Source organism: Columba livia, chromosome Z (assembly GCF_036013475.1).
Source record: "Columba livia isolate bColLiv1 breed racing homer chromosome Z, bColLiv1.pat.W.v2, whole genome shotgun sequence".
Classification (NCBI taxonomy): domain Eukaryota; kingdom Metazoa; phylum Chordata; class Aves; order Columbiformes; family Columbidae; genus Columba; species Columba livia.
In genome coordinates, this window is record NC_088642.1 from 18,133,047 (window position 1) to 18,152,480 (window position 19,434).

The 19,434-nt window shown below is 41.1% G+C and overlaps 1 protein-coding gene across 20 annotated transcripts in view; it reads right to left on the minus strand.

The window, feature by feature from the left end:
* The window catches only part of MAST4 (microtubule associated serine/threonine kinase family member 4), a 308,536-nt gene that overhangs the window by 130,685 nt on the left and 158,417 nt on the right, over nt 1-19,434 (minus strand). The window contains exons 1-2 of one of the 20 annotated variants that reach the window (XM_021292253.2): nt 4,952-13,021; nt 415-495 (exon numbers count right to left, since the gene is read on the minus strand). The exons of 15 other annotated variants lie outside the window; for them this stretch is intronic. In XM_021292253.2, the coding sequence (XP_021147928.1) occupies nt 415-495; nt 4,952-4,998 (128 nt within the window). In that variant the 5' untranslated portion in view covers nt 4,999-13,021. Of the gene's footprint in view, nt 1-414; nt 496-4,951; nt 13,022-19,434 lie in introns of those variants that run through there. 4 more of the 20 variants (XM_021292254.2, XM_021292255.2, XM_021292258.2 and 1 more) reach the window with 4 other exon arrangements.

Genomic DNA, 19,434 nt, shown 5'->3' on the forward strand with positions numbered 1-19,434 from the left:
GGCATCCCTAAGCATGCTCCCACCTCTCAGGTAAGTAAAAAACAACTATGTGTTTCATGAATCACCCTCATGTGTGAACTCACATTAAACTTTCAACATAATAGAATCCAGTGTGAGGTATGATCACAGGAAGCAAACCGTAAAGATTTAATAGCAGATATGTTCCGAAACAAACAGTCAGAGCAAGGCAGAATTATGCACCAACACCTACCTCTATCCTAGATCTCCAAATATGGATTATCCTATATTTTTTCTATGAAATACTTAACTTCACAACAACAGCTGCTCAAGTAAAATGTATTTTGGATTACAGAGACATATTTCATTTTCTTCAATATTCCCTTTGCAATGTGTTTTGATTGTCAGGTTTTGGATGCAGAAGAAAACATCAACAATGGAAGTTTACTTGCTTACCTCCAAAAATGAAAAGCGAACAGAGGACTGCATGGACTGCAGGGGCTTGTTGGGGTTGGGCTCAGGCTCCTTGGGGTGAGACTGCAAGTTAAAATAATGTCATCTCTAGTGAACAGAACGTTTAGCAAGAGTTGCACGTTTTAGCGTAGGAGTTATGAAAGGAGTTTCGGTTAGAACCAAAACATTACTGTCCTCCTGAATGAAGTGATTGACAGTAGCCACACAGTTTTTGACTTAAGATGAAATTGATTTAAATAAAAACAAATATGAAATCTGGTGCTGGTGCATATAGTTAACTATGTTACACTCCTTCCAGGAACAATAGTTGTGTACAAAGTCCACAGAGAGGGGAAAAAAATGGTAACTTGTTTCACACTTCTAAGCATTCTGTATGAAACAGGATTATGGGACTGGGACATTTTTTTATTTTAAAAAATCTTGGGTTTTTTTAAAGTTTTTGATGTGTGAGTCAGATTTTTTAAAAACAAAACTAAAATTGATGATGAGCTTTCATCAGCAATAATTTTAAAAAATCAAATTTCAGATCCTTACTAAAAACTGATGCTATGTAGCATCAATTTCCATCAATTTCACTACAAAATGTTCCCTCACAAATATCAAGTAAGCATTTGGCTTAAAGGTGACTTCTAGAAGCTGCCTGAAGTGCATCTGGATTCAAAAGGTCTCTCAAAAAAACAGTAGGCCACTGACAGGTTTCCAGGTTTCATAGATGCTCTTTTAAAATATTCTCATGCAATCACATGCATTTGCCGTCATAAAACTTGTAAATAAGGTTTCTGTTTCTAAAGCTGAAGTCACCTGTCCAAAAGAACATGCAGCTCTGCCTTCTGTGCAGACTGAGCAAAGGCAGAAGTTACTGGAAACTTCTTCCAGATCACCTTCATAAAGATTTGTTCTGCTATAGACCAGACCCTTGCAGTCAGCCAACACTAGCACTCCTGTCCTGTCCCCAGGGGAGACACAGATGGCCAATAAGCTAAGCACAGCTAGCTCCAGTTCTAAACGCTTGTTTTCAATTGCATGACACTTTGCCGAATTTTAAAAATTTTCCATGAAAGCCTTTCAAGAGTGATACCTGGTTCAGTTTTTTTTTTCCTGAACATTTCAGCAGGAAGAGTACTATGGCTTCTAAAATAGATTAGGGATGACTTTTTGACATTGCAACCTTTCCTTCTTGAGAGCTTTGGCGAGGACACAAACTTTGGCAGGGACATGCGCAGGAAGGCGTGTTGTTACATTCTGACAAGGCCACTGAGCTAGGGCAAGCTCCTCTGGCTGTTGGCTGTGCCTGGATGATCCCTGAACTAGGTGCAGAGCAGAGCACGCTGCCAACACAGCCCAGCAGCTGGATATGAGCTAGTTTGATTTCGGCTGTGGACCAGCTGTGCTAGCACAACAGTATGTCTGAGATAATAAGCTCCATTAAGAGCCAACGGCTCAATATTTCACTCTGAAAATGGCTAAACCGAAGCCGGCTCACATCAGTCTGCCTGCGCAGGTCTGCAGAGACAGGCCTGGATTAAGCAACTCGGATTTCTGCTATTTTGCTGAGGCACTCTCTGCTGCACTGCACTGCACTGACATGCTGCAACATGCACTGGAAAGGACTTTATTTGCACGTGATCAGTACAGGCTGGTAAAAAGGGGGTTTTTGTACTTTTAACTCTATAGGCCCATCTCTTACTCTTCACTGCAGGTCTGCTGCAGCAGAGCTGGCAATTTGTCCCCATTTGCTTGCTTGTGCATCCCCCTTTCACTTGCCTGTCTGTGTGGCCCTCGTTGTTGATAAACTGGGAAACTGTCCCGTGCTGCACCGTCGGTGCTCACACTGCAGCTCCGGGGGTGCGCAGCAGGGGAAGAGATGAGGCAGGTGATGCAGACAGCAACCAGCCTCCAGCAGGACCACACGCAGGGACGGGAGCTGACACCGATGGAAACAGAAGCCAGGCCAAGGGAGAGGCAGAACTGGCACCAGCTGGCCAAAAAGTACAGGGCTGTGGCAGCAAGAGACCACGGAACTGCTATGGAGTAACAACTGGGAGCAAGGAACCTACTAAAGCCAGAGTAGTGAAAAGGAGAGGAGAAAAAACAGCTCTGGCACTGAAGGAGAATAATATATTAACTTCACACCCCAGAATGAGATCCCTAAGTCACCCCAAATCCCAGTGACGTCCAGTGGCAAAGCCCATCTCCCTCCCTCTAGTGGGTGGCACATCCACAGCAATGGAAGCCTTACACCTGACAGTAGTTACTCATAACCTTCCTCATTTACATTACTGTAACACCTCAGTCTCAGCCGTGGTGCAGACTCTGAGGGCATTCAATATTAGATGTGCTTGTACTATGGATCTATAAATTCCCACTGAGTGATGACACTGGAGTGTCAATCCAGTTCTTCTATAGAACTTGCTTCTCAGCTTTGCTGTTTTAAGACCTACAAACTACATGCAAAAACCTGTTAAAACAAATTATCACAGAGCATATGCACAAGGCTGACAGGCAGCCTTAATTCTTACGTTTGCTAAATTTGGAATGCTTCGTTTTGGATCCTTAATATTCTTTGAAAGAGCTTTCTGCAAGTAATGAATATAAAATAGACAGACTGTATTAATATCTCAGAGAGACAACATAATTCTAGTCCCAACATTATAACTTTATTGGAAGAAAAGAATCAGTGTGTGAAGAATGTTTTGAGGAATAAGTTGTATTTTTTTCCCCCCAGATATGTGCTTTTATAGGTGATTGAAAATAATAATTTGGGAGACAGGACTTCGGTTGTCATTGACTCAGCTCTGACAAATCATAAGAGAATGACTCTATGGGAATCATTAAGTGCCAGCAACCAAAATATGATACTTTCCTTTCTGTACAAGTAAATTAAGTTTAGAAAGTAGCAAGTGTGATGGCAAAACAAAGTCTAATATATGGAAAAATTAAATATATCCAGGCAATGTTTTAGCAAAAACAATGATCAAAGCTGAATTTAAAATAGAATTATTAATTTTGTCAGTATTAAATATTGTCAAAATATGGCAAAGCAAGTGTAATTATGTCACGTTAGCATGAAAAAGGAGGAAGCAGTAAATTATTACCTCATATTACCAAAACAGACATATGTTGAAAAAACAGTAGCATGAATCATTTTTTGTCCTTTGCAGTTAATGATGTTATTCTCATATGATGATTACATAATTCAGTGAAGATTGATTTAAAAACATTTAAATTGCCACATCTCAAAAGGAGTATAATTATCAATTATTCATGGAAACCATTTTAATGAGCTCCCTGACAAGACCCCTCCTACGAAACTCCTGAGAAATTAGCAATGCTATTTTTTTCAGAAAAATATCTAGAGCTTACTCTGCTCACAGCTAACGCACTCTGCTCCCAGCAGAAGATGCCAGACTGAAATGCAGGATTTCTCGCTGACATTTCACAAACGTAGTTCTGGGGAACCCAACGTAACATCTACAGTTCTGAGGAAAAAAAGTGCTCTGTCACCTTCACGTGATTATTAGAATAAACTACTTGCTACGCTGCACACTTACTATAGGCTTCTCTTTAAAATATGGCAGATGTCAGAGATAATACCTTTCATAGCTAAATAACTTTACCGCAGGCATCTGCAGCATTCAGGTTTTTTTTTCTCCAGCAAGAATGGGGAAGTCCCAGGGAATACTAAAGGATCTGACGTAACCATATCTATTCACCTAGATAAAATTAGCAAGTTCTCATGGTGATTATGACATGCACACATACATGCCTGACATGTCAACATAGACTGTAGGTATGTATGTGTAGAAAAAATGTGGGTTTAACTAACAAATCTTGGGTAAACATATGCTGACATTTCTGAATAAAAGACTACACTTACTGTCACTATATGTTAAAATTACATATTTTCATGTAGTTACTCTCTAAATAGCTGAAAGCATGCAAATGAGTCAATCAGTTTTAAGCGAGTACCAAGTAAACATACCGCTAAATTAGGTAAACATACTTACTGCAGAGACTATCACGAATCCTCCAGAATGTCAATACAGTTCATTAGTGTAGTTACATACGTAAAATGCAGCTTGTTCCTGATGGATTTTCAGGAACAGGATTTCTATAATGCTTTGATCTCTCACAGTGCTCTCTATTATTCAGCAGACACAGAGGCCTTTCTAAAAGGCAGCACTGGAATAAACAAACAGTAATAGAGAGCTGGAGAGAAAGACACACCATGGCCTACTGACAGATTCTTCCCCTTCAAGCTGACAGGACGCTCCATGCACTGAGATTCAGTAACTTTAAATATGCAGAAATGCCTTCCTTCCAAAGGTACTGCAATATCCCAGCTCCGGGCTTGCACATTTTCTGAAACCAACTGCAATGCATTTAAAACGTGTTCTTTCAACCTGGAGCTGCAGCGCTCCCAGACTGTCAGCACAAACGTATGTTACACAGCTCCTGGTTGCACGAAAGCCGGCATCATGCAGAAACCATTAAAATATTAAAGACACGCAATACTTACTCCAAGGTCAGCCCTGGAATTTGTAGCCTTTCCCGCTGGGCTTTCATTGCTGTTACGTGTTACCACACTCTATTGTAACCATGACACACATTCACTGGCAGCATCCTGGCGATGACAGAGAACCAAATGAACCACTATAAAGGAACGGACTAACGATCTCGGGGGGGAGGGCGGGGGAAAGACCACAAGTTTGGGTCCTTCCACCTCTAGCTGTCAGGAGGAGCTGCCGGCTGCCTCTCTGGGGTTAGCGATCCCGCGAAGCGAGCGGCGCGTTCAGTGGTGCCCGTGCAGTGATTCATGGCCGGTGCGCTGCAGCGCGGCGCCCCGGGGGAGCGACGAGCACTCCCCGCGCTGCGCCAGCCCACCGCAAAAACACCCGCGGTGCCTCGGACCGACGGCTCCTCTCGGGAAATGTCAAACATTCGCCACCCCCTCTGATCCTGCCGAATAGGATTTAGCCATCTTGTTTAAGTCACATTATCCCTCTCCTTGGTAAACAGGCAGGCAGTTCCTGCAGTCATAGAACCGCTGAATGAAAAACAAGGCTCTTCTCCTTTAACAGGGAAAATTAATTGCCAAGGCATTTGAAGAACAAATATCTTCTTGTAACACTGAGGCCAATACAAAAGGAAAAGTTATTATTCTGTCCTGTCATGATTGCACTTGAATTTTAAAGGCAAACAATCTAGAATTTTTATTAAAGGTGAGAGCCAGACCTAGAAATTGCAGGAAAGTATATCAATTTCAGGTTTAAATGTAATTTCACTTACAAGGAAACCAGTACACAATGGTTTGTGCACAGTTTTAGATCAGTGCTGCTGTGCAGGATGCCGGTTTTAATATAATCCTATGCCTTTTTTTGTGTAGTCTCTCTTAGTCTGAGGTTATCCTTTTAATAAATAGATATTGTGAATTGTTCCATGAGGACTAGCATTTTTTTATGTGCTATAAAACACCACGAAAAGCAAGGGCACTGTGCAAGTACTTACTCTTAGTAATTTAAGAGCTAGAATATTTTATCTAAAGCACGTAGTTTTCCTGTGTGACTCTTAATTTGTACCTTTCGCACAGTATGACAATGTCAATCACGTGATTTTATTTTTTCCCAGAGCTCTGGCCCTGCTCTGGGTATAGACAACTTCTACAGACTGGTCAAACCACAGTGCTAAATGTAGCTGCTGTTTTTTGGGGTCCCTAGCTCATTTTTGGAAGAAATTATTGAGTTCACAGGTACAGATCCATGGGTTTCAGAGACAGTGGGAAATCTCCTGGTTATTGAAACTGCTGAACTGGATTTGGTGAACTAGAATGCTCTTTCAACCAAACAGTAGAAAATAATCATTAAATTATCTCTTTTCTTTCTCCTACATATTTCTATTGCTAAGTATTTAAAATTTAAGCAATTTATTACCTGGAGCCTTCATTTACAGACACTGAAAACAAAACTGAATGAGACACTGAACTATGCATCTGAATTTCTAAAACATAACATACATCTGGATGCTGATGACTTAGCTCAGGCCACAGCAAGCATTACTAAGACAAGCATGCTGTAAGTAATCCTCCTGCCTCCCAGAAGAAAGGGCTGGATCTAAGGGTTTACATTCAAGATAAAAAACCGCAATGGGTGAATTCACAGATTTGCAAGGGCACACAGTTCAGGTTAGGTGCCCAACTCCAATTGGTACTTTCAAAACATTTTCTTCAAATTTTACTCAGAGCACAGCAAACCATCCATTTTTTTAATATATTCTCAAATTTGGAAAAAAATGTGTACAAGAATCAACTGTCTAATAGTTAAACAGCTACTACACAACTAGCTAACAACACAAACTATTAGGTGAAGTTGTCCATATCTACAGTTCTTTTCATGTCAGAGTTTGGAGACAACCATTTAGGAACAGATATTTAACAAGATAGACGCAGAGTGTGAGGTATGACTGCAGGCACAGGCCCCAGCTCTCCCTTAGCTGCCAAGAACAGGCAGTTCCCTATTCCCATTGCTCAGAGCCTCTCAAACCAAGCTTTGTTCTCTTAAAATTCCTCTGATAAAATTTCTTTTGTACATTTACAGTTCTGCGGGTACTGAAAAGCCCCATTTCTGATGGACACAGAAAATTCTGACAGGTAAATTATGACTGTGTGCACACCACACACACACACATTTATGTAAGGCTTATATAATATTCAAATGGATTAACTTTGTGCATACCAACTTTTAATTAGGTACTTCATCCCATTATCTATGTACATATATACACACACATGTAACACCAAAGAACTTTATTTTTGCTGTATACAGCTGTTCAATTTTCACTGAAGGCAAAGAGCAGGAGACAGCATAAGAGCCCCAGGAGGACAGCCAGCTCCACGGAGTCAGGACAGTACCAAAATTATTTCCATACACAAACCAGCACAAGGACTGGATCGGAAGGAGATAGTGTGCTTCCTTCAAAAGCACAGTATAAATTTTACACGTTGCTCCCATAAGGCAAATTTTTAATAACAGGCTGAACAGAAGTCCATAATCAAGGTGGGTTTTCTTGCGCTGTTGTTGAAGCGGCGCAATGATGAAAACCATGCAAAAGCCTAGTCTGTCACTAAGCAGTCCTTTAGTGTGGAACATTACAATTAGGCAGTAGGTACATTTTACCTGCAGGAGGAGAAGCCTGACAGCTTGTCTTGTCTAGAGGAGAATGAGTTGGAATGACAACTGGACACAGCAGCTTAAACATAAGCAACTGCATGTAAAAGCTATTTTGAGACCATGATAAATCAACCACTTTCCTGAGCTAATGCATGCAGGCACTTCACATCTCATTAATGGTAAATTATTCAGAGATTGAGCTATAAGTTGGCTCCGAAAATTCTTCTTCTACGCATTTTGCCTGATGCAGACAGAAGTTTGGAAAATCATGATTTAATGAAATAGAGATTAGAATACATAGCAGGTGACCAAATTCTGCCCACTGCTACAGTATTACAGTTTTTGCTGGAGTAAACAGGAGCTGCTTTACATATCTGGGGCAAAAAATAGCAGCAATTTAATTAGATGAAGCCTTGCAAGTAAAAGCTGACTTCAGTTTGATAAAAACAATTGTTTGCTGTTAGAGTGCATAGATATCATCCCATCAACATATAGTTGAGGAAGCAAGTGGAAGTTAAAAGCAGGCTCATTGTAGCACAAAAGGCAAATCTCATTCATTCACTTAGAGTAACTGCAGTTTTTTTCTATTATAAATAACATTCATTATACTTGTCAAGGCTACAGTAAGGTCACTGTCTCAAAGGTAGGTTTTAACCACTTTCTTCATCTTGAGCTTCATCCCTAAAATAAGTATCATGAGCTACTTTACTGATAAAACCAATTCCATTAGTTTAATACAGCATTATAACCATAAGATATTAGATTACCATAAATACCGCAATTTTTGTGGTAAATAAAAAGTTTCATTTATCACTTATAAGATTTTAAATTGAAATCTGCAGCACTTGGAAGCTAAAATGCTTGGCTATTCACCTCAGAGCTCTATTGTATTATTCCTACTGGAAGAAAGTCCACTCATTAAAAAGTACCTCAGTTTCAACAGAAGGATACCTCTACTAGAGATCAGAAACATTCACTCTTAGTACTAGATATAACAGAAATTTTGGTACATAAAACTAAAAATAACCAAGCAAACAAACAAAAACCAAAACAAAACAAATAAACAAAAAAAACCCAATAAAACAATTAACCAAAAAACCAGCAGCTATTTTAGCTTTGTACCTCACATTCTTCTGACACTATATGGAACAGAAGTAACAGACAAAGCAAAGGATAAGTAATGCTATACACAGCTGAGGAAGACAACAAAACGAGCAAAATATTATTCCATGAGAAAAATTAGTTAGATCAAGAAGAGCTTTAACTTCCCAAAGAGGTCCATTGAACATCTTCTGGTCTTATTGCTCATCCTCAAGACACATCCATCCACACAGCAGTGTTGAGTATCTGCTCTTTTGCTTCATGCCCCTTTTAATATCACGCAGTCTAATCTGCAACTTGAAGTATTCTTCTTATCTATATTAACCTGAAAGTACTGACAAATTTTGCCTATGGTGATGTAACTTCTATAGAGAAAATCTCTCATCTAGAAAGAATCTCAAACAAAAGTCAGGAACAGCACTGAAGGACTTAAAGAATTGTATTCCTTCACAAATGTAAACCCTGGCCTCCTCTTAGATAGTTCCAGAGATAAGGACAAATTTAAAAGTGAAATATAAGAATATATGGCTCAAGTTAGCAATTTAAATCCTTAGGTCTCTCTGGCTTAGTAATCTCTGGTTGAAACCAAGCAAAAGTAGGTAATGTTTTATTGCCCTGAAACACAAACCTGAAAGACTTTTCTTCCATACCACAGTTAAGCAGCTTAATATTCTATGCTTTCAAGGCCCCTTTCTTCTGCAGCTGTTGACTATACTTGCTTTTTCCCTTAAATGATGCTAACACACAGTAATACCATTAACAGTGCAGATGCCTCTGACTTTCATTAGTCTTCAACATTTAACAGCAATTACACTGAGGTAATAAGCAGTCAGTGCATCTCTTGGTTCTGCATGTACTCTTCGATAATATTTTCCAAAGGTATATAGACATATATAGGTATATAGGTATAAAGGTATATAGGCTTATATAGACATACAGCATTCATTTTTTTCCTTCCAAAGAGGAATTCTGTTTTGAAATTGTAACACACAAAAAATGTGCTTTGCTTTAAAAATAGTCATCAGAATCCAGTGAATACAAGACTAAAGAATACCAATATTGTAATACCAGCATACAGCAACTTATGATTTGTCCCTGATTTTCTGCTGGTCATGTTTCTCAACTTGCAAGTTAAGGACAACTCCTATTTATCTTATGGAGACATTGTGAGATTTACCTGTATACCATGCTTTGGGGATAATAAGCAGGGAAAACCCCTTAACTTACTAATACTTTTTTAACAGATTTCACATTTTAGCATGGGATAAACAACTTCAGAATGCCAATTTATTTAGTATATTTTATCTTGATTTATTTTTTCAATACTACATCGTAAAAGTCTTACAATATGGTTTCAAAAATGGAAATCGTGGTGCCTTCATCATCCTGGCACTCACAGTTACTACTTGGTGTCTGTTCCCTTCTTCCTCACGAGGAGAAAAATTAGTACACCTTAGAGACGGAATTAATTTTGTTGACTGCAGCCTTCGTACTGCAGTCTGTAATTCCACAGGTGACTGAGAGGCCTAAGAATAGCTTCTAAAAGTCACAGTGACAGAAGCAACGCTTTTGTCCACATTTTCTATATAAGTCAAGATGCTCGTGCTTAAAAAGAAAAGTTGAAACTTGTATTTGCCAGTTTGCAAGAGCACACTGAATTACACCCCCATGACCACCTATCCAGTCCCTCCCAGAGGGACTACCAGACAAGCACCTGTGATTAGTAGTTCTGAACAGCAATCATGGTTAAAACAAAGTAATCACTAAGTGAAATGCACCTGTGTCACAATTACTAGCAAGGCTCATCTGCAAAGTCAGTTGCACACACTAAGGGATGAGGTATTCAACTCACTGCACGAAAGTTACAGGTTTGTTACTGGTAAGTGTTACTCAGAGACAATTTCTTCCTCAGTTTAGTGTTGTATTGCACAACCTGTAAGGATAAGAAAATATTAGCAATGTATGTGTATCTATACATATGTATATGCACGAATATATATAACATGCTTCTACATTTGCATTATTTTCAGCAGCAGTTTCTGGCATCTGATAACTTTGCATTCTCTCATGTCAATAGAAAAAATTGAGATCTCAGGATCTGCTGTTAAATGAACAACAGTTCACCATGATGCCACAGTGGCTCTCTCAATGGATCAGCTTCTAGTACCCCTACTTGTTCAACCTGTCTGCCTTCTTTTCCTGTTATACTCAAAACTTAGTTTTGTGAAATTCTCTCAGATCAGCAGGTGAGTAGTTTTACCATCAGACTGGATGTTCCAACCTGAGACACTACAGAATTCTCCAGCAAGTGGAAAGCAGAGTTATAAACCTGAGAACATTCAACACCCTAAGGGCTGCTTCATTGGTAACACTGTTGTTTGTAAAGAGGTTCCAGCAGGAGTGACACAGAAGCAGTTCAGTGCAACACCGCTTCTTGGCATCAGCGAGAAACAAAACAGAAAACTAAAGAAATGGGGTGAAAATACCCCTTTTTTACATTTCTTTTCCAACACACCATGTCTGGGCACATTATTAAGTAGTCAAAAATGAAGTCTGAAATATGAATCTACCGGTTTGTTACATGTGGCTGAAGTCAACAGGCTGACCAACACAATGCGTATAAAACCAATCTCATGCTTCAGCTACCTGCCAGAAAGAGTCAAGTATTCTTCCTGTCGATGTGTAACTGGCCAGATTATTCTGGGTCATTTTGTTTTTTTCTTTTAATTATGTACTTTCTTCAGAAGTATTTGAGACAGGCCACAGCTAAGGAAGCAATACCATATGGCGAAAGGAATCCTTTTTGTTACATCCCTGTCTGGTATGTCTCGCTCATATGCTCAGACTCAATTGCCCAGTTGCAATGGCAAGCCATTTTTCATCTTGGTCAAATTATATGAGGCAGATGAGAGGGACTGTCTTCCACTTGTTTCCCTGGGGAAGGGAGGAGATGTGGGTGCCACTGATGGAAGGTGGTGTTATTTGCCTGTACCTGGGAGCCCAGTTTGCACAATGGGCTCAGCACAGCCTGCTGAAATAAATTCCTCATCACTGCAGGGCACTGGTTAGACTCTAGTAGAACCTGCATATTCCTTGGTTATCTGTGTTCAAAACATGTCAGTCCATAGCATTATAAACTCATAGGGTAGGGGGATAACTGGTACCCCGTGACACAAAGACAGAGCAGATGAGCCCTTCCAGCCTTTAATTCCATAAATCTCAGCATCATGAATTTATTGACATTTACAGTCACACCTATAAATCTGACACCGGTAAGCAATTTACAATAATGCATTTTATTGTGTCACTGGAGTACACAGTAAAAGCCCAGGTGGTCTAACGAAACAATTTGCCAGAGCCTATTCAGCGCAGTAATTCTTACTATTCCACAAGGGATTTGTTTTTAAATTATTGTTTTTAAAAACACTTTGTTAAATTCAAATGTATTTTAATAACTTTTATAAATGAATTGCATATTCTGCTGACAGCTTTATGGTATTGTTTATATTACTAAACAAAGGAATAGATCAAAAGAGCATGTTTATTAGCAATGTTAATAAACCATTTAAAATAACAGAACTGTTGCGCAGACCACTGGTTAAGCTAATCCAGCAACTGGTTGTCACATTATACATCTTAACTAACAGCACTGATCCTAAAACATTGCAGACAAAAGGACTCAATAAGGTGCATCAGCCCAGACCTGGCAAAATCTCTCTGCAACCTCAACTCACTCCCAATTGTCCACAGCGAGTTTCAACAGAGAGCTCTGGAACGCTCCCTCAGCCCAAACACTCTCCTTGTATGCAGAAGCAGATGCTGTAAGTTAAAGTCGGACTGATGCTGGCTGGTCCTGCAATGTTGTGAGCTCAGAAGACAGATAAAAATAATTAAGGTATCTGGCAGAAAAGTGAAATAGAGAAGCTCTCTATTCTTTGTCTAAATACCGTTTGGGTCGTTATTATTAAAAAACAGAAAAAAAAGCAGCAAGAGGTGCCATCTAATGCAGTATGTTTATGTAACCTTTCTCGTATTCCCCCACTGTCTCCCATCTCCCTTTATTAGGAACATCATTTTTGCACCTCTCTGTGAAAGCTCCAAAACAACGTTTCATACAAAATCGAAAGCTCAACCAATACAATGGCACACCTTTGGTCAAAATTTTTTCTTCTGGAAAACTCCCAGAGTAGCTACTTCAGATTTAGACAACCTCACATACTATAAGAATAAGGAAAAAATCCTAATCTGAAATCAGAAAGCAATAAAATTTGCTCAGCTAACAAAGTCTCTTGAACAGATAACAAGCTAATATAAAAACTGTAAAAAGCTTGAGAAATCAGGCTCAATCTGAACTGCCTTTCAATACAAAAAATAGAGGTAAAAATAGATCTACTTCTAGCAGAGCTCTACATTATATAGGGTTTATACAGTTTGTTTTGGTTTGGTTTTTAATTCAAGAGCTTTGTTACACAGGGATAATGCAAACCCAGGCTCTTAATGAGCATTTATTCATCTAGTCTTTATTTAAGCTATATTTCAGTTCTAATTCATGCCATTTGAATTTCCTGTATTTATTTTTCCAACAAAATAAATATACTGAAAACATTAAAAAAATCTTCTATTGAATAGTTTTGAAAAATCATCATGGTATCTAAGTATCTTCTTCAAAAATTTAAAGCACAAACAGGAAATGTAATTATTCTATAACCTAGCCTGCAGCCCTTCTCCCAACACCCTACACCTATCTATCAACAACTAATATGCACCTCGTGAGTTACTGAGCTGTTCTGTCTGACTGACTGATAACTGATTCCTTATTAAGGCCCCATCATGCACATGAATACACACATACCTGCAGAAGGTTCTTCCCAACAGCTCTGTAAGGCTACCACAGGTATGCCTGATTTTTTACTTTATTTTTTTTTTAATATATCCACCTCCTGGTTCTCTCTAAATAGCCATTAGACAAACAGGGGTAAACAAGCACTCGGAAAGGAGGTGAGCAGCAAAAATAGAGCAGACAGTCTTTCACAAAAAAACCCTCAAAAAGTCTGAAGTTTGTTGTCTTTTTTAGTCTGTCTTATGCTTATGTGAAGCCCTATACACATTTCCACAGAAAATTCTGCCATTACAGACAGGCAGAAATGAATAATGTTGTCTGTTACACGATAGTCTTTTCTTCCATGAACACAGAAACTTAAAATATGGAATCAAGTTTCAGCAGAAAGTTTTGGCAATTACTCCCATGAAAGTAATGATACATTATAAAGCGAACTAGAAGGAAGTCAAGAGATCATCATCTCCTTCCCCAAGATAGGTCCATTATACCTTTATTACCCACATCACTCCAGCCAGCTGTTTGTTTCATCTGTTCTTAAAAGCTGATATCAATTCCACAATACTCCCAGGTACTGCACTCTTCTGCTTTGCTATTCAGAGACAGTAAATGTTGCCACAGTGTCTAAGCTGAATCCTCCTTGTTCCAATTTAAACACATTATGTCTTGCTTTATACCCCAATAACATAGATAACACTTCTATTTCCTACTTCTGGCAGATGTTCCATATACTTGAAGACTTTCAAGATCACCCCTCAGCCTTTCCTTCTCCAAGGTAAATAACAACAGCTTAGTAAATGTTTTTCCATAGATTATGTCAAGTTTTCAAATCAGCTGACACTTGTCATTAGTTCTCCAGCTGATCTAACTCAACACACAGCAGTCAAACAAACGCAGTACTCCAACATAAGGCCTTGTAAGTTCTGTGTGGGGCAGAATAACGCTGCACACTTCACAGCTCAAAACATCAGCTTCTCAGCAACTTTTTCCCCTCCCAACAGCATCACACTGTGGAACCATCATACCTCTCAGATCCTCTTCTCCAAACCGATACCTACCCAACTACCTTGCATCTGAAAAGCCAAATATTTTCTGCTGAAGTATGAAGTCTCCAGCTTGTCCTATTTTGTCTGGTATATTTTGCCACGTTGTCAGAATAATTTTGAAACCTCATACTGTTCTTCAATATACTTAGATTATTTCCACCTTGTTGTCTGCCACAAACTCAATAAATACCATCTATTCCATCAGCTAGGTCACTAATAAAAAACAATGACTAAAGCCAGCCATCCAGGTTTCTTACACTTGCAATGCAGAGCAATTTCCTGCTTTGTGTTTCTACCCTACATGCAATATAGCAAAAGGTTCTCAAAAGTAACCATATCCCCACTCCACAACCTCTCTCCCCAAGACAGCTCTGTTGGTTTGGCTTATTGATAAAACTTGGCTTAAAAAAAAAGCAGAGTTCAGATTTATAAAGCAGTAATCTAAAAGCTTTTTGGATTTAGACATATATAGATATATTCTTGGTGCTCCTGACAGACTAATTTCAAGCATAAAAACAGCCGTATTTTTTAATGTAAATTAAAACATTTTAGTGTCTCCCAGCAGAACGTAGGAGAGAAACATCCACAAAGTATGACAACGATCGATAAGAACTTATCTTCAGCAGCATCTCGCTGGTACTAAGAAAAATCACAGAATAGTTGAGGCTGGGTCTCAAGGCCACACCCAAACATGGACATAGAACATGCCTAGTTTAATTCCACTTCCATCACATGCTGTGTTGAAGTGGGAGGTGTGTCTAGTTGCCTGACTGCAAATAGTACCCTGTAACAGGGGAAAAAGGCATTTCCAACATCTGTGTTCCCTGCACAACCTTTACAGAGGCACAGGCGAGCGCTTCCATTCAGGCTAGAACAACAAGAACTTGTTGCCAGTGGCATCCTCAGCCACATGTTAGGGACACCTGGGACAGCATGTTTGTCTGAAATGCTATGCTTGCTTTCACTGCCTAGGGGCATGATCACACGAAACATTCATCAGTGAAGCCACTGGGATATGAGGAAATGTGATTGTATCCAATTACACTGCCTTTTGCACTGTGCCAACCAACGCTCAATGAAAATAAAGTAAGAGACTCCCAAAACCTGTGTCAGCAATTTAGACTGTCACTTGCTCCCCCCATGGCAGTTTTACGCCATCCCTCTCAGGCAAGCACGGCAATATTATGGATCCACTTATCCCCAGTACCCCTCCTGACCTTTTCATGTGCCTGTAAGAGCTGTCAAAACACAACTCAGTGAACCTCCCAGGTGTAAGCTTGACTGGCTTGCTAGGAAAAAACGTGACAGAGAAGCAGAAACACTGTAGCATTTGGGGGAAAGGACAAGAGGACAGAGATGGCAGACCAGAGTAGCACGTGGATGGCAGAAATGTATGCTAATGCCAGGTTAGCTCCTAGCACAGCTCCGGTAGCAAAGACTTGTTAAAGACTGAAGAGGTAGAAATGGCTAATTAGCCCTTGCAGAACAGAAAGGAATCCTGCCAAAGCAGCATTTTCTTCCTCCAAACCTACAACAGAAGAGCTCTGTCCTGGTGTTGTCCATCCCTGTGTTCCTTTTCAGCCAAGCACAGAAGCCACCCACCTTCCTGCTGCTCATGCTTTCAGCTGAAGTAACCTATTTGGTTTCTGCAACCTCCAGTCTCAGAGTGAGCCATCAGCCTTGCCCCAAGCACTGCTCATGCTCCCTGCCCCTCAGTTTAGTCCAAGGAGCCATCACTCATCCTCCCATACATAAAGCACTTGCCAACCGGGTTCTTGGCATGCCTATCCCCATATGAAAACTACATTCACAGAGCAAGTCCTGCAAGCCTAAATCTGCCTCAGGATCCCTGCCCCAGGTCTCAACTGCCCCATCCCTGAAAACACGTCTGCAAGGAAAATGCTCAGTTTTAGGCAAAGGCTGAAAATACAAGTGGATGGGAAACCTCCAGCAAAACAGAAGTGTGCCAAGATCTGCATTCAGCCCACAAAACCTCATCAGAGGGTAAACATGATCCACAACTCCCATGGGGAGAAGGAATCAGATCCTAGGATGCAGGGAAGTCAACAGAGCCCAGAAGTTTCAGGCAGCGACAGAAGTGGTGGCAGAGGCAAAAATGGCCACAGCCACAAACATTATGCATTATGTTCACAGGGGACTAACAAACAAGAAACAGCCAATGTGACCTAGTTGTAGAGCAGGCATCATTCCCAGCCATGGACAACGGAGGCCCTGACAGTCAGCACGGGGTGCCTCCTCCTGCCACACTGTACTCTGTGTACTCTGCCTTCTTTAAAACACAGAAGTCTGTCTATGGACGATGGACACATATTCCTACCCAAGATCAAACAGCCTTCCTTCTCCTCCAGCTCTTCCTACAGCTGTCTCACCCATTGCTGCAAAGGACTACTACAGTGTAAAGCCTTCAGAGGAAGATGCACCAGGATCAGTAACATCTCCCGGTTTGTTCAAGATCTCTGCTAGTAAGGACATGCCTGCTTTGCTCCTCCTCTGAGATCGAGCTGCTGTCCCTGGTCGTCCAGAAGGAAGGGTTCATCTGCTGAAATTTTATCTGCCTGCCAGTCCCTCTCACATTCAGCAGCAACCTCCTAACACTGAGCTAGCTTTTACTCTCCTCACAGCACAGGTTAATGAGCAGATTCCAGTCCTCAGGCCCCATGCTGGCATTTTTAAGAGGGCAAAGGATTGTTGGAAGGACAGTTGTAAAAAGAAAAGGGGAAAGAAAGGGAGACAATCATGAAGAGCTAAAAGGTTCAGAAAGTGGTCCATCATGCGCAGACTGACAGAAAAGGCAGGTTGGCTGTGAAGAACACTAGCAGATAGGAAAACTTAGTGAAAGAGAAATGTGAGAGCCAAGAAGGATTGTGAGTCATGGATGACAGCCAATATGAAGGTTCAGATGCCACCCAGCTCTTCACAGAATCACAGAATGCTAGGGATTGGAAGGAACCTCGAAAGATCATCTAGTCCAATCCCCAGAGCAGGAACACCCAGATGAGGCTACACAGGAATGTGTCCAGGCGGGTTTTGAATGTCTGCAGAGTAGGAGAATCCAAAACCCCCCTGGGCAGCCTGTTCCAGTGTCTGTCACCCTCACTGTGAAGAAGTTTCTTCTCATATCTAAGTGGAACCTCCTGTATTCCAGTTTGCACGAATTTCCCCTTGTCCTATCATTGCTTGTCACTGAGAAGAGCCTGGCTCCATCCTCATGACACTCACCCTTTACATATTTATAAACATTAATGAGGTCATCCCTCAGTCTCCTCTTCTCCAAGCTAGAGAGACCCAGCTCCCTCAGCCTTTCCTCATAAGGGAGATGCTCCACTCCCTTCATCATCTTTGTTGCCCTGCACTGGACTCTCTCCAGCAGTTCCCTGTCCTGGAACTGAGGGGCCCAGAACTGGACACAATATTCCAGATGTGGTCTCACCAGGGCAGAGTAGAGGGGAAGGAGAACCTCTCTGGACCTACTAACCACCCCCCTTCTAATACAGCCCAGGATGCCATTGGCCTTCCTGGCCACAAGGGCACAGTGCTGGCTCATGGTTAATCCTGCTGTGCATCAGGACCCCCAGGTTCCTTTTCCCTGCTCTGCTCTCTAACAGGTCATTCCCCAATTTATACTGGAACCTGGGGTTGTTCCTGCCCAGATGCAAGACTCTACACTTGCCCTTGTTATATTTCATTAAATTTTTCCCTGCCCAACTCTCCAGCCTGTTCAGGTCTCTGGATGGCAGCACAGCCTTCTGGCATGTCAGCCACTCCTCCCAGCTTGGTGTCATCAGCAAACTTGCTGACAGTACTTTGTTCCCCCATCCAAGTCACTGACGAATATATTGAACAGTACTGGTCCCAGTACTGACCCTTGAGGCACTCCACTAGATACAGGCCTCCAACTAGACTCTGCCTCACTGACCACGACTCTCTGGCTTCTTTCCTTCAGCCAGTGCACAGTTCACCTCACTACCCGATCATCCAGACCACACTTCCTCAGTTTAGCTGTGACGATACTGTGTCAAATGCTTTACTGAAATCCAGGTAGACCACATCCACTGCTTTGCCATCATCTATCCACCTCGTTATGTCCTCATAAAAGGCGATGAGGTTGGTCAAGCATGACTTCCACTTGGTGAAGCCATGTTGACTGCCCCTAACGACCCTCTTCTCCTTGATATGCCTTGAGATGGCACGAAGGATAAATTGTTCCATCACCTTTCCAAGGATGGAGGTGAGGCTGACCTGTCTATATCTACCTGCATCCTGCTTCTTGCCCTTTTTGAAGACTGGAGTGACATTTGCTTTCCTCCAGTTCTCAGACACCTCTCCCATTTCCCATGACTTAGCAAAGATGACGGGCTGTGGCCTAGCAATGACTTCAGCCAGCTCCCTCAGCACCCACAGGTGCATCCCATCTGGACCCATGGATTTATGGATGTCCAGACTATTTAACTGCTCCCTAACCCAGTCCTCATCAAATAAGGCAAACTCCTCCATTGTCATGCCTTCCTCTTGGGCCTCAGTGGTATGGAGCTCCTCAGGACAGCCTCTGGCAGAGTAGACAAGGAAGGCATTCAGTAACTCTGCCTTCTCTATATCTTCTGTCCTTTTCATAGCAAAGGAAGCATGCGAGGACATTACACAAAGTCAGTGGTCCAAGAGCATTCTCCCAGTACACATGTGCTCTCTACACACTCATTGTTTGGTCCCAGATCTTCTCATTTGGCTTAAACCAAAATAAATGTCTAGGGTGCATGTAACAGAGCAGTGCCGTATAAGAAAATGTAGTAGTACACTACTGCAAACTAAGAGGCAAATATTAGAGACCATCTAC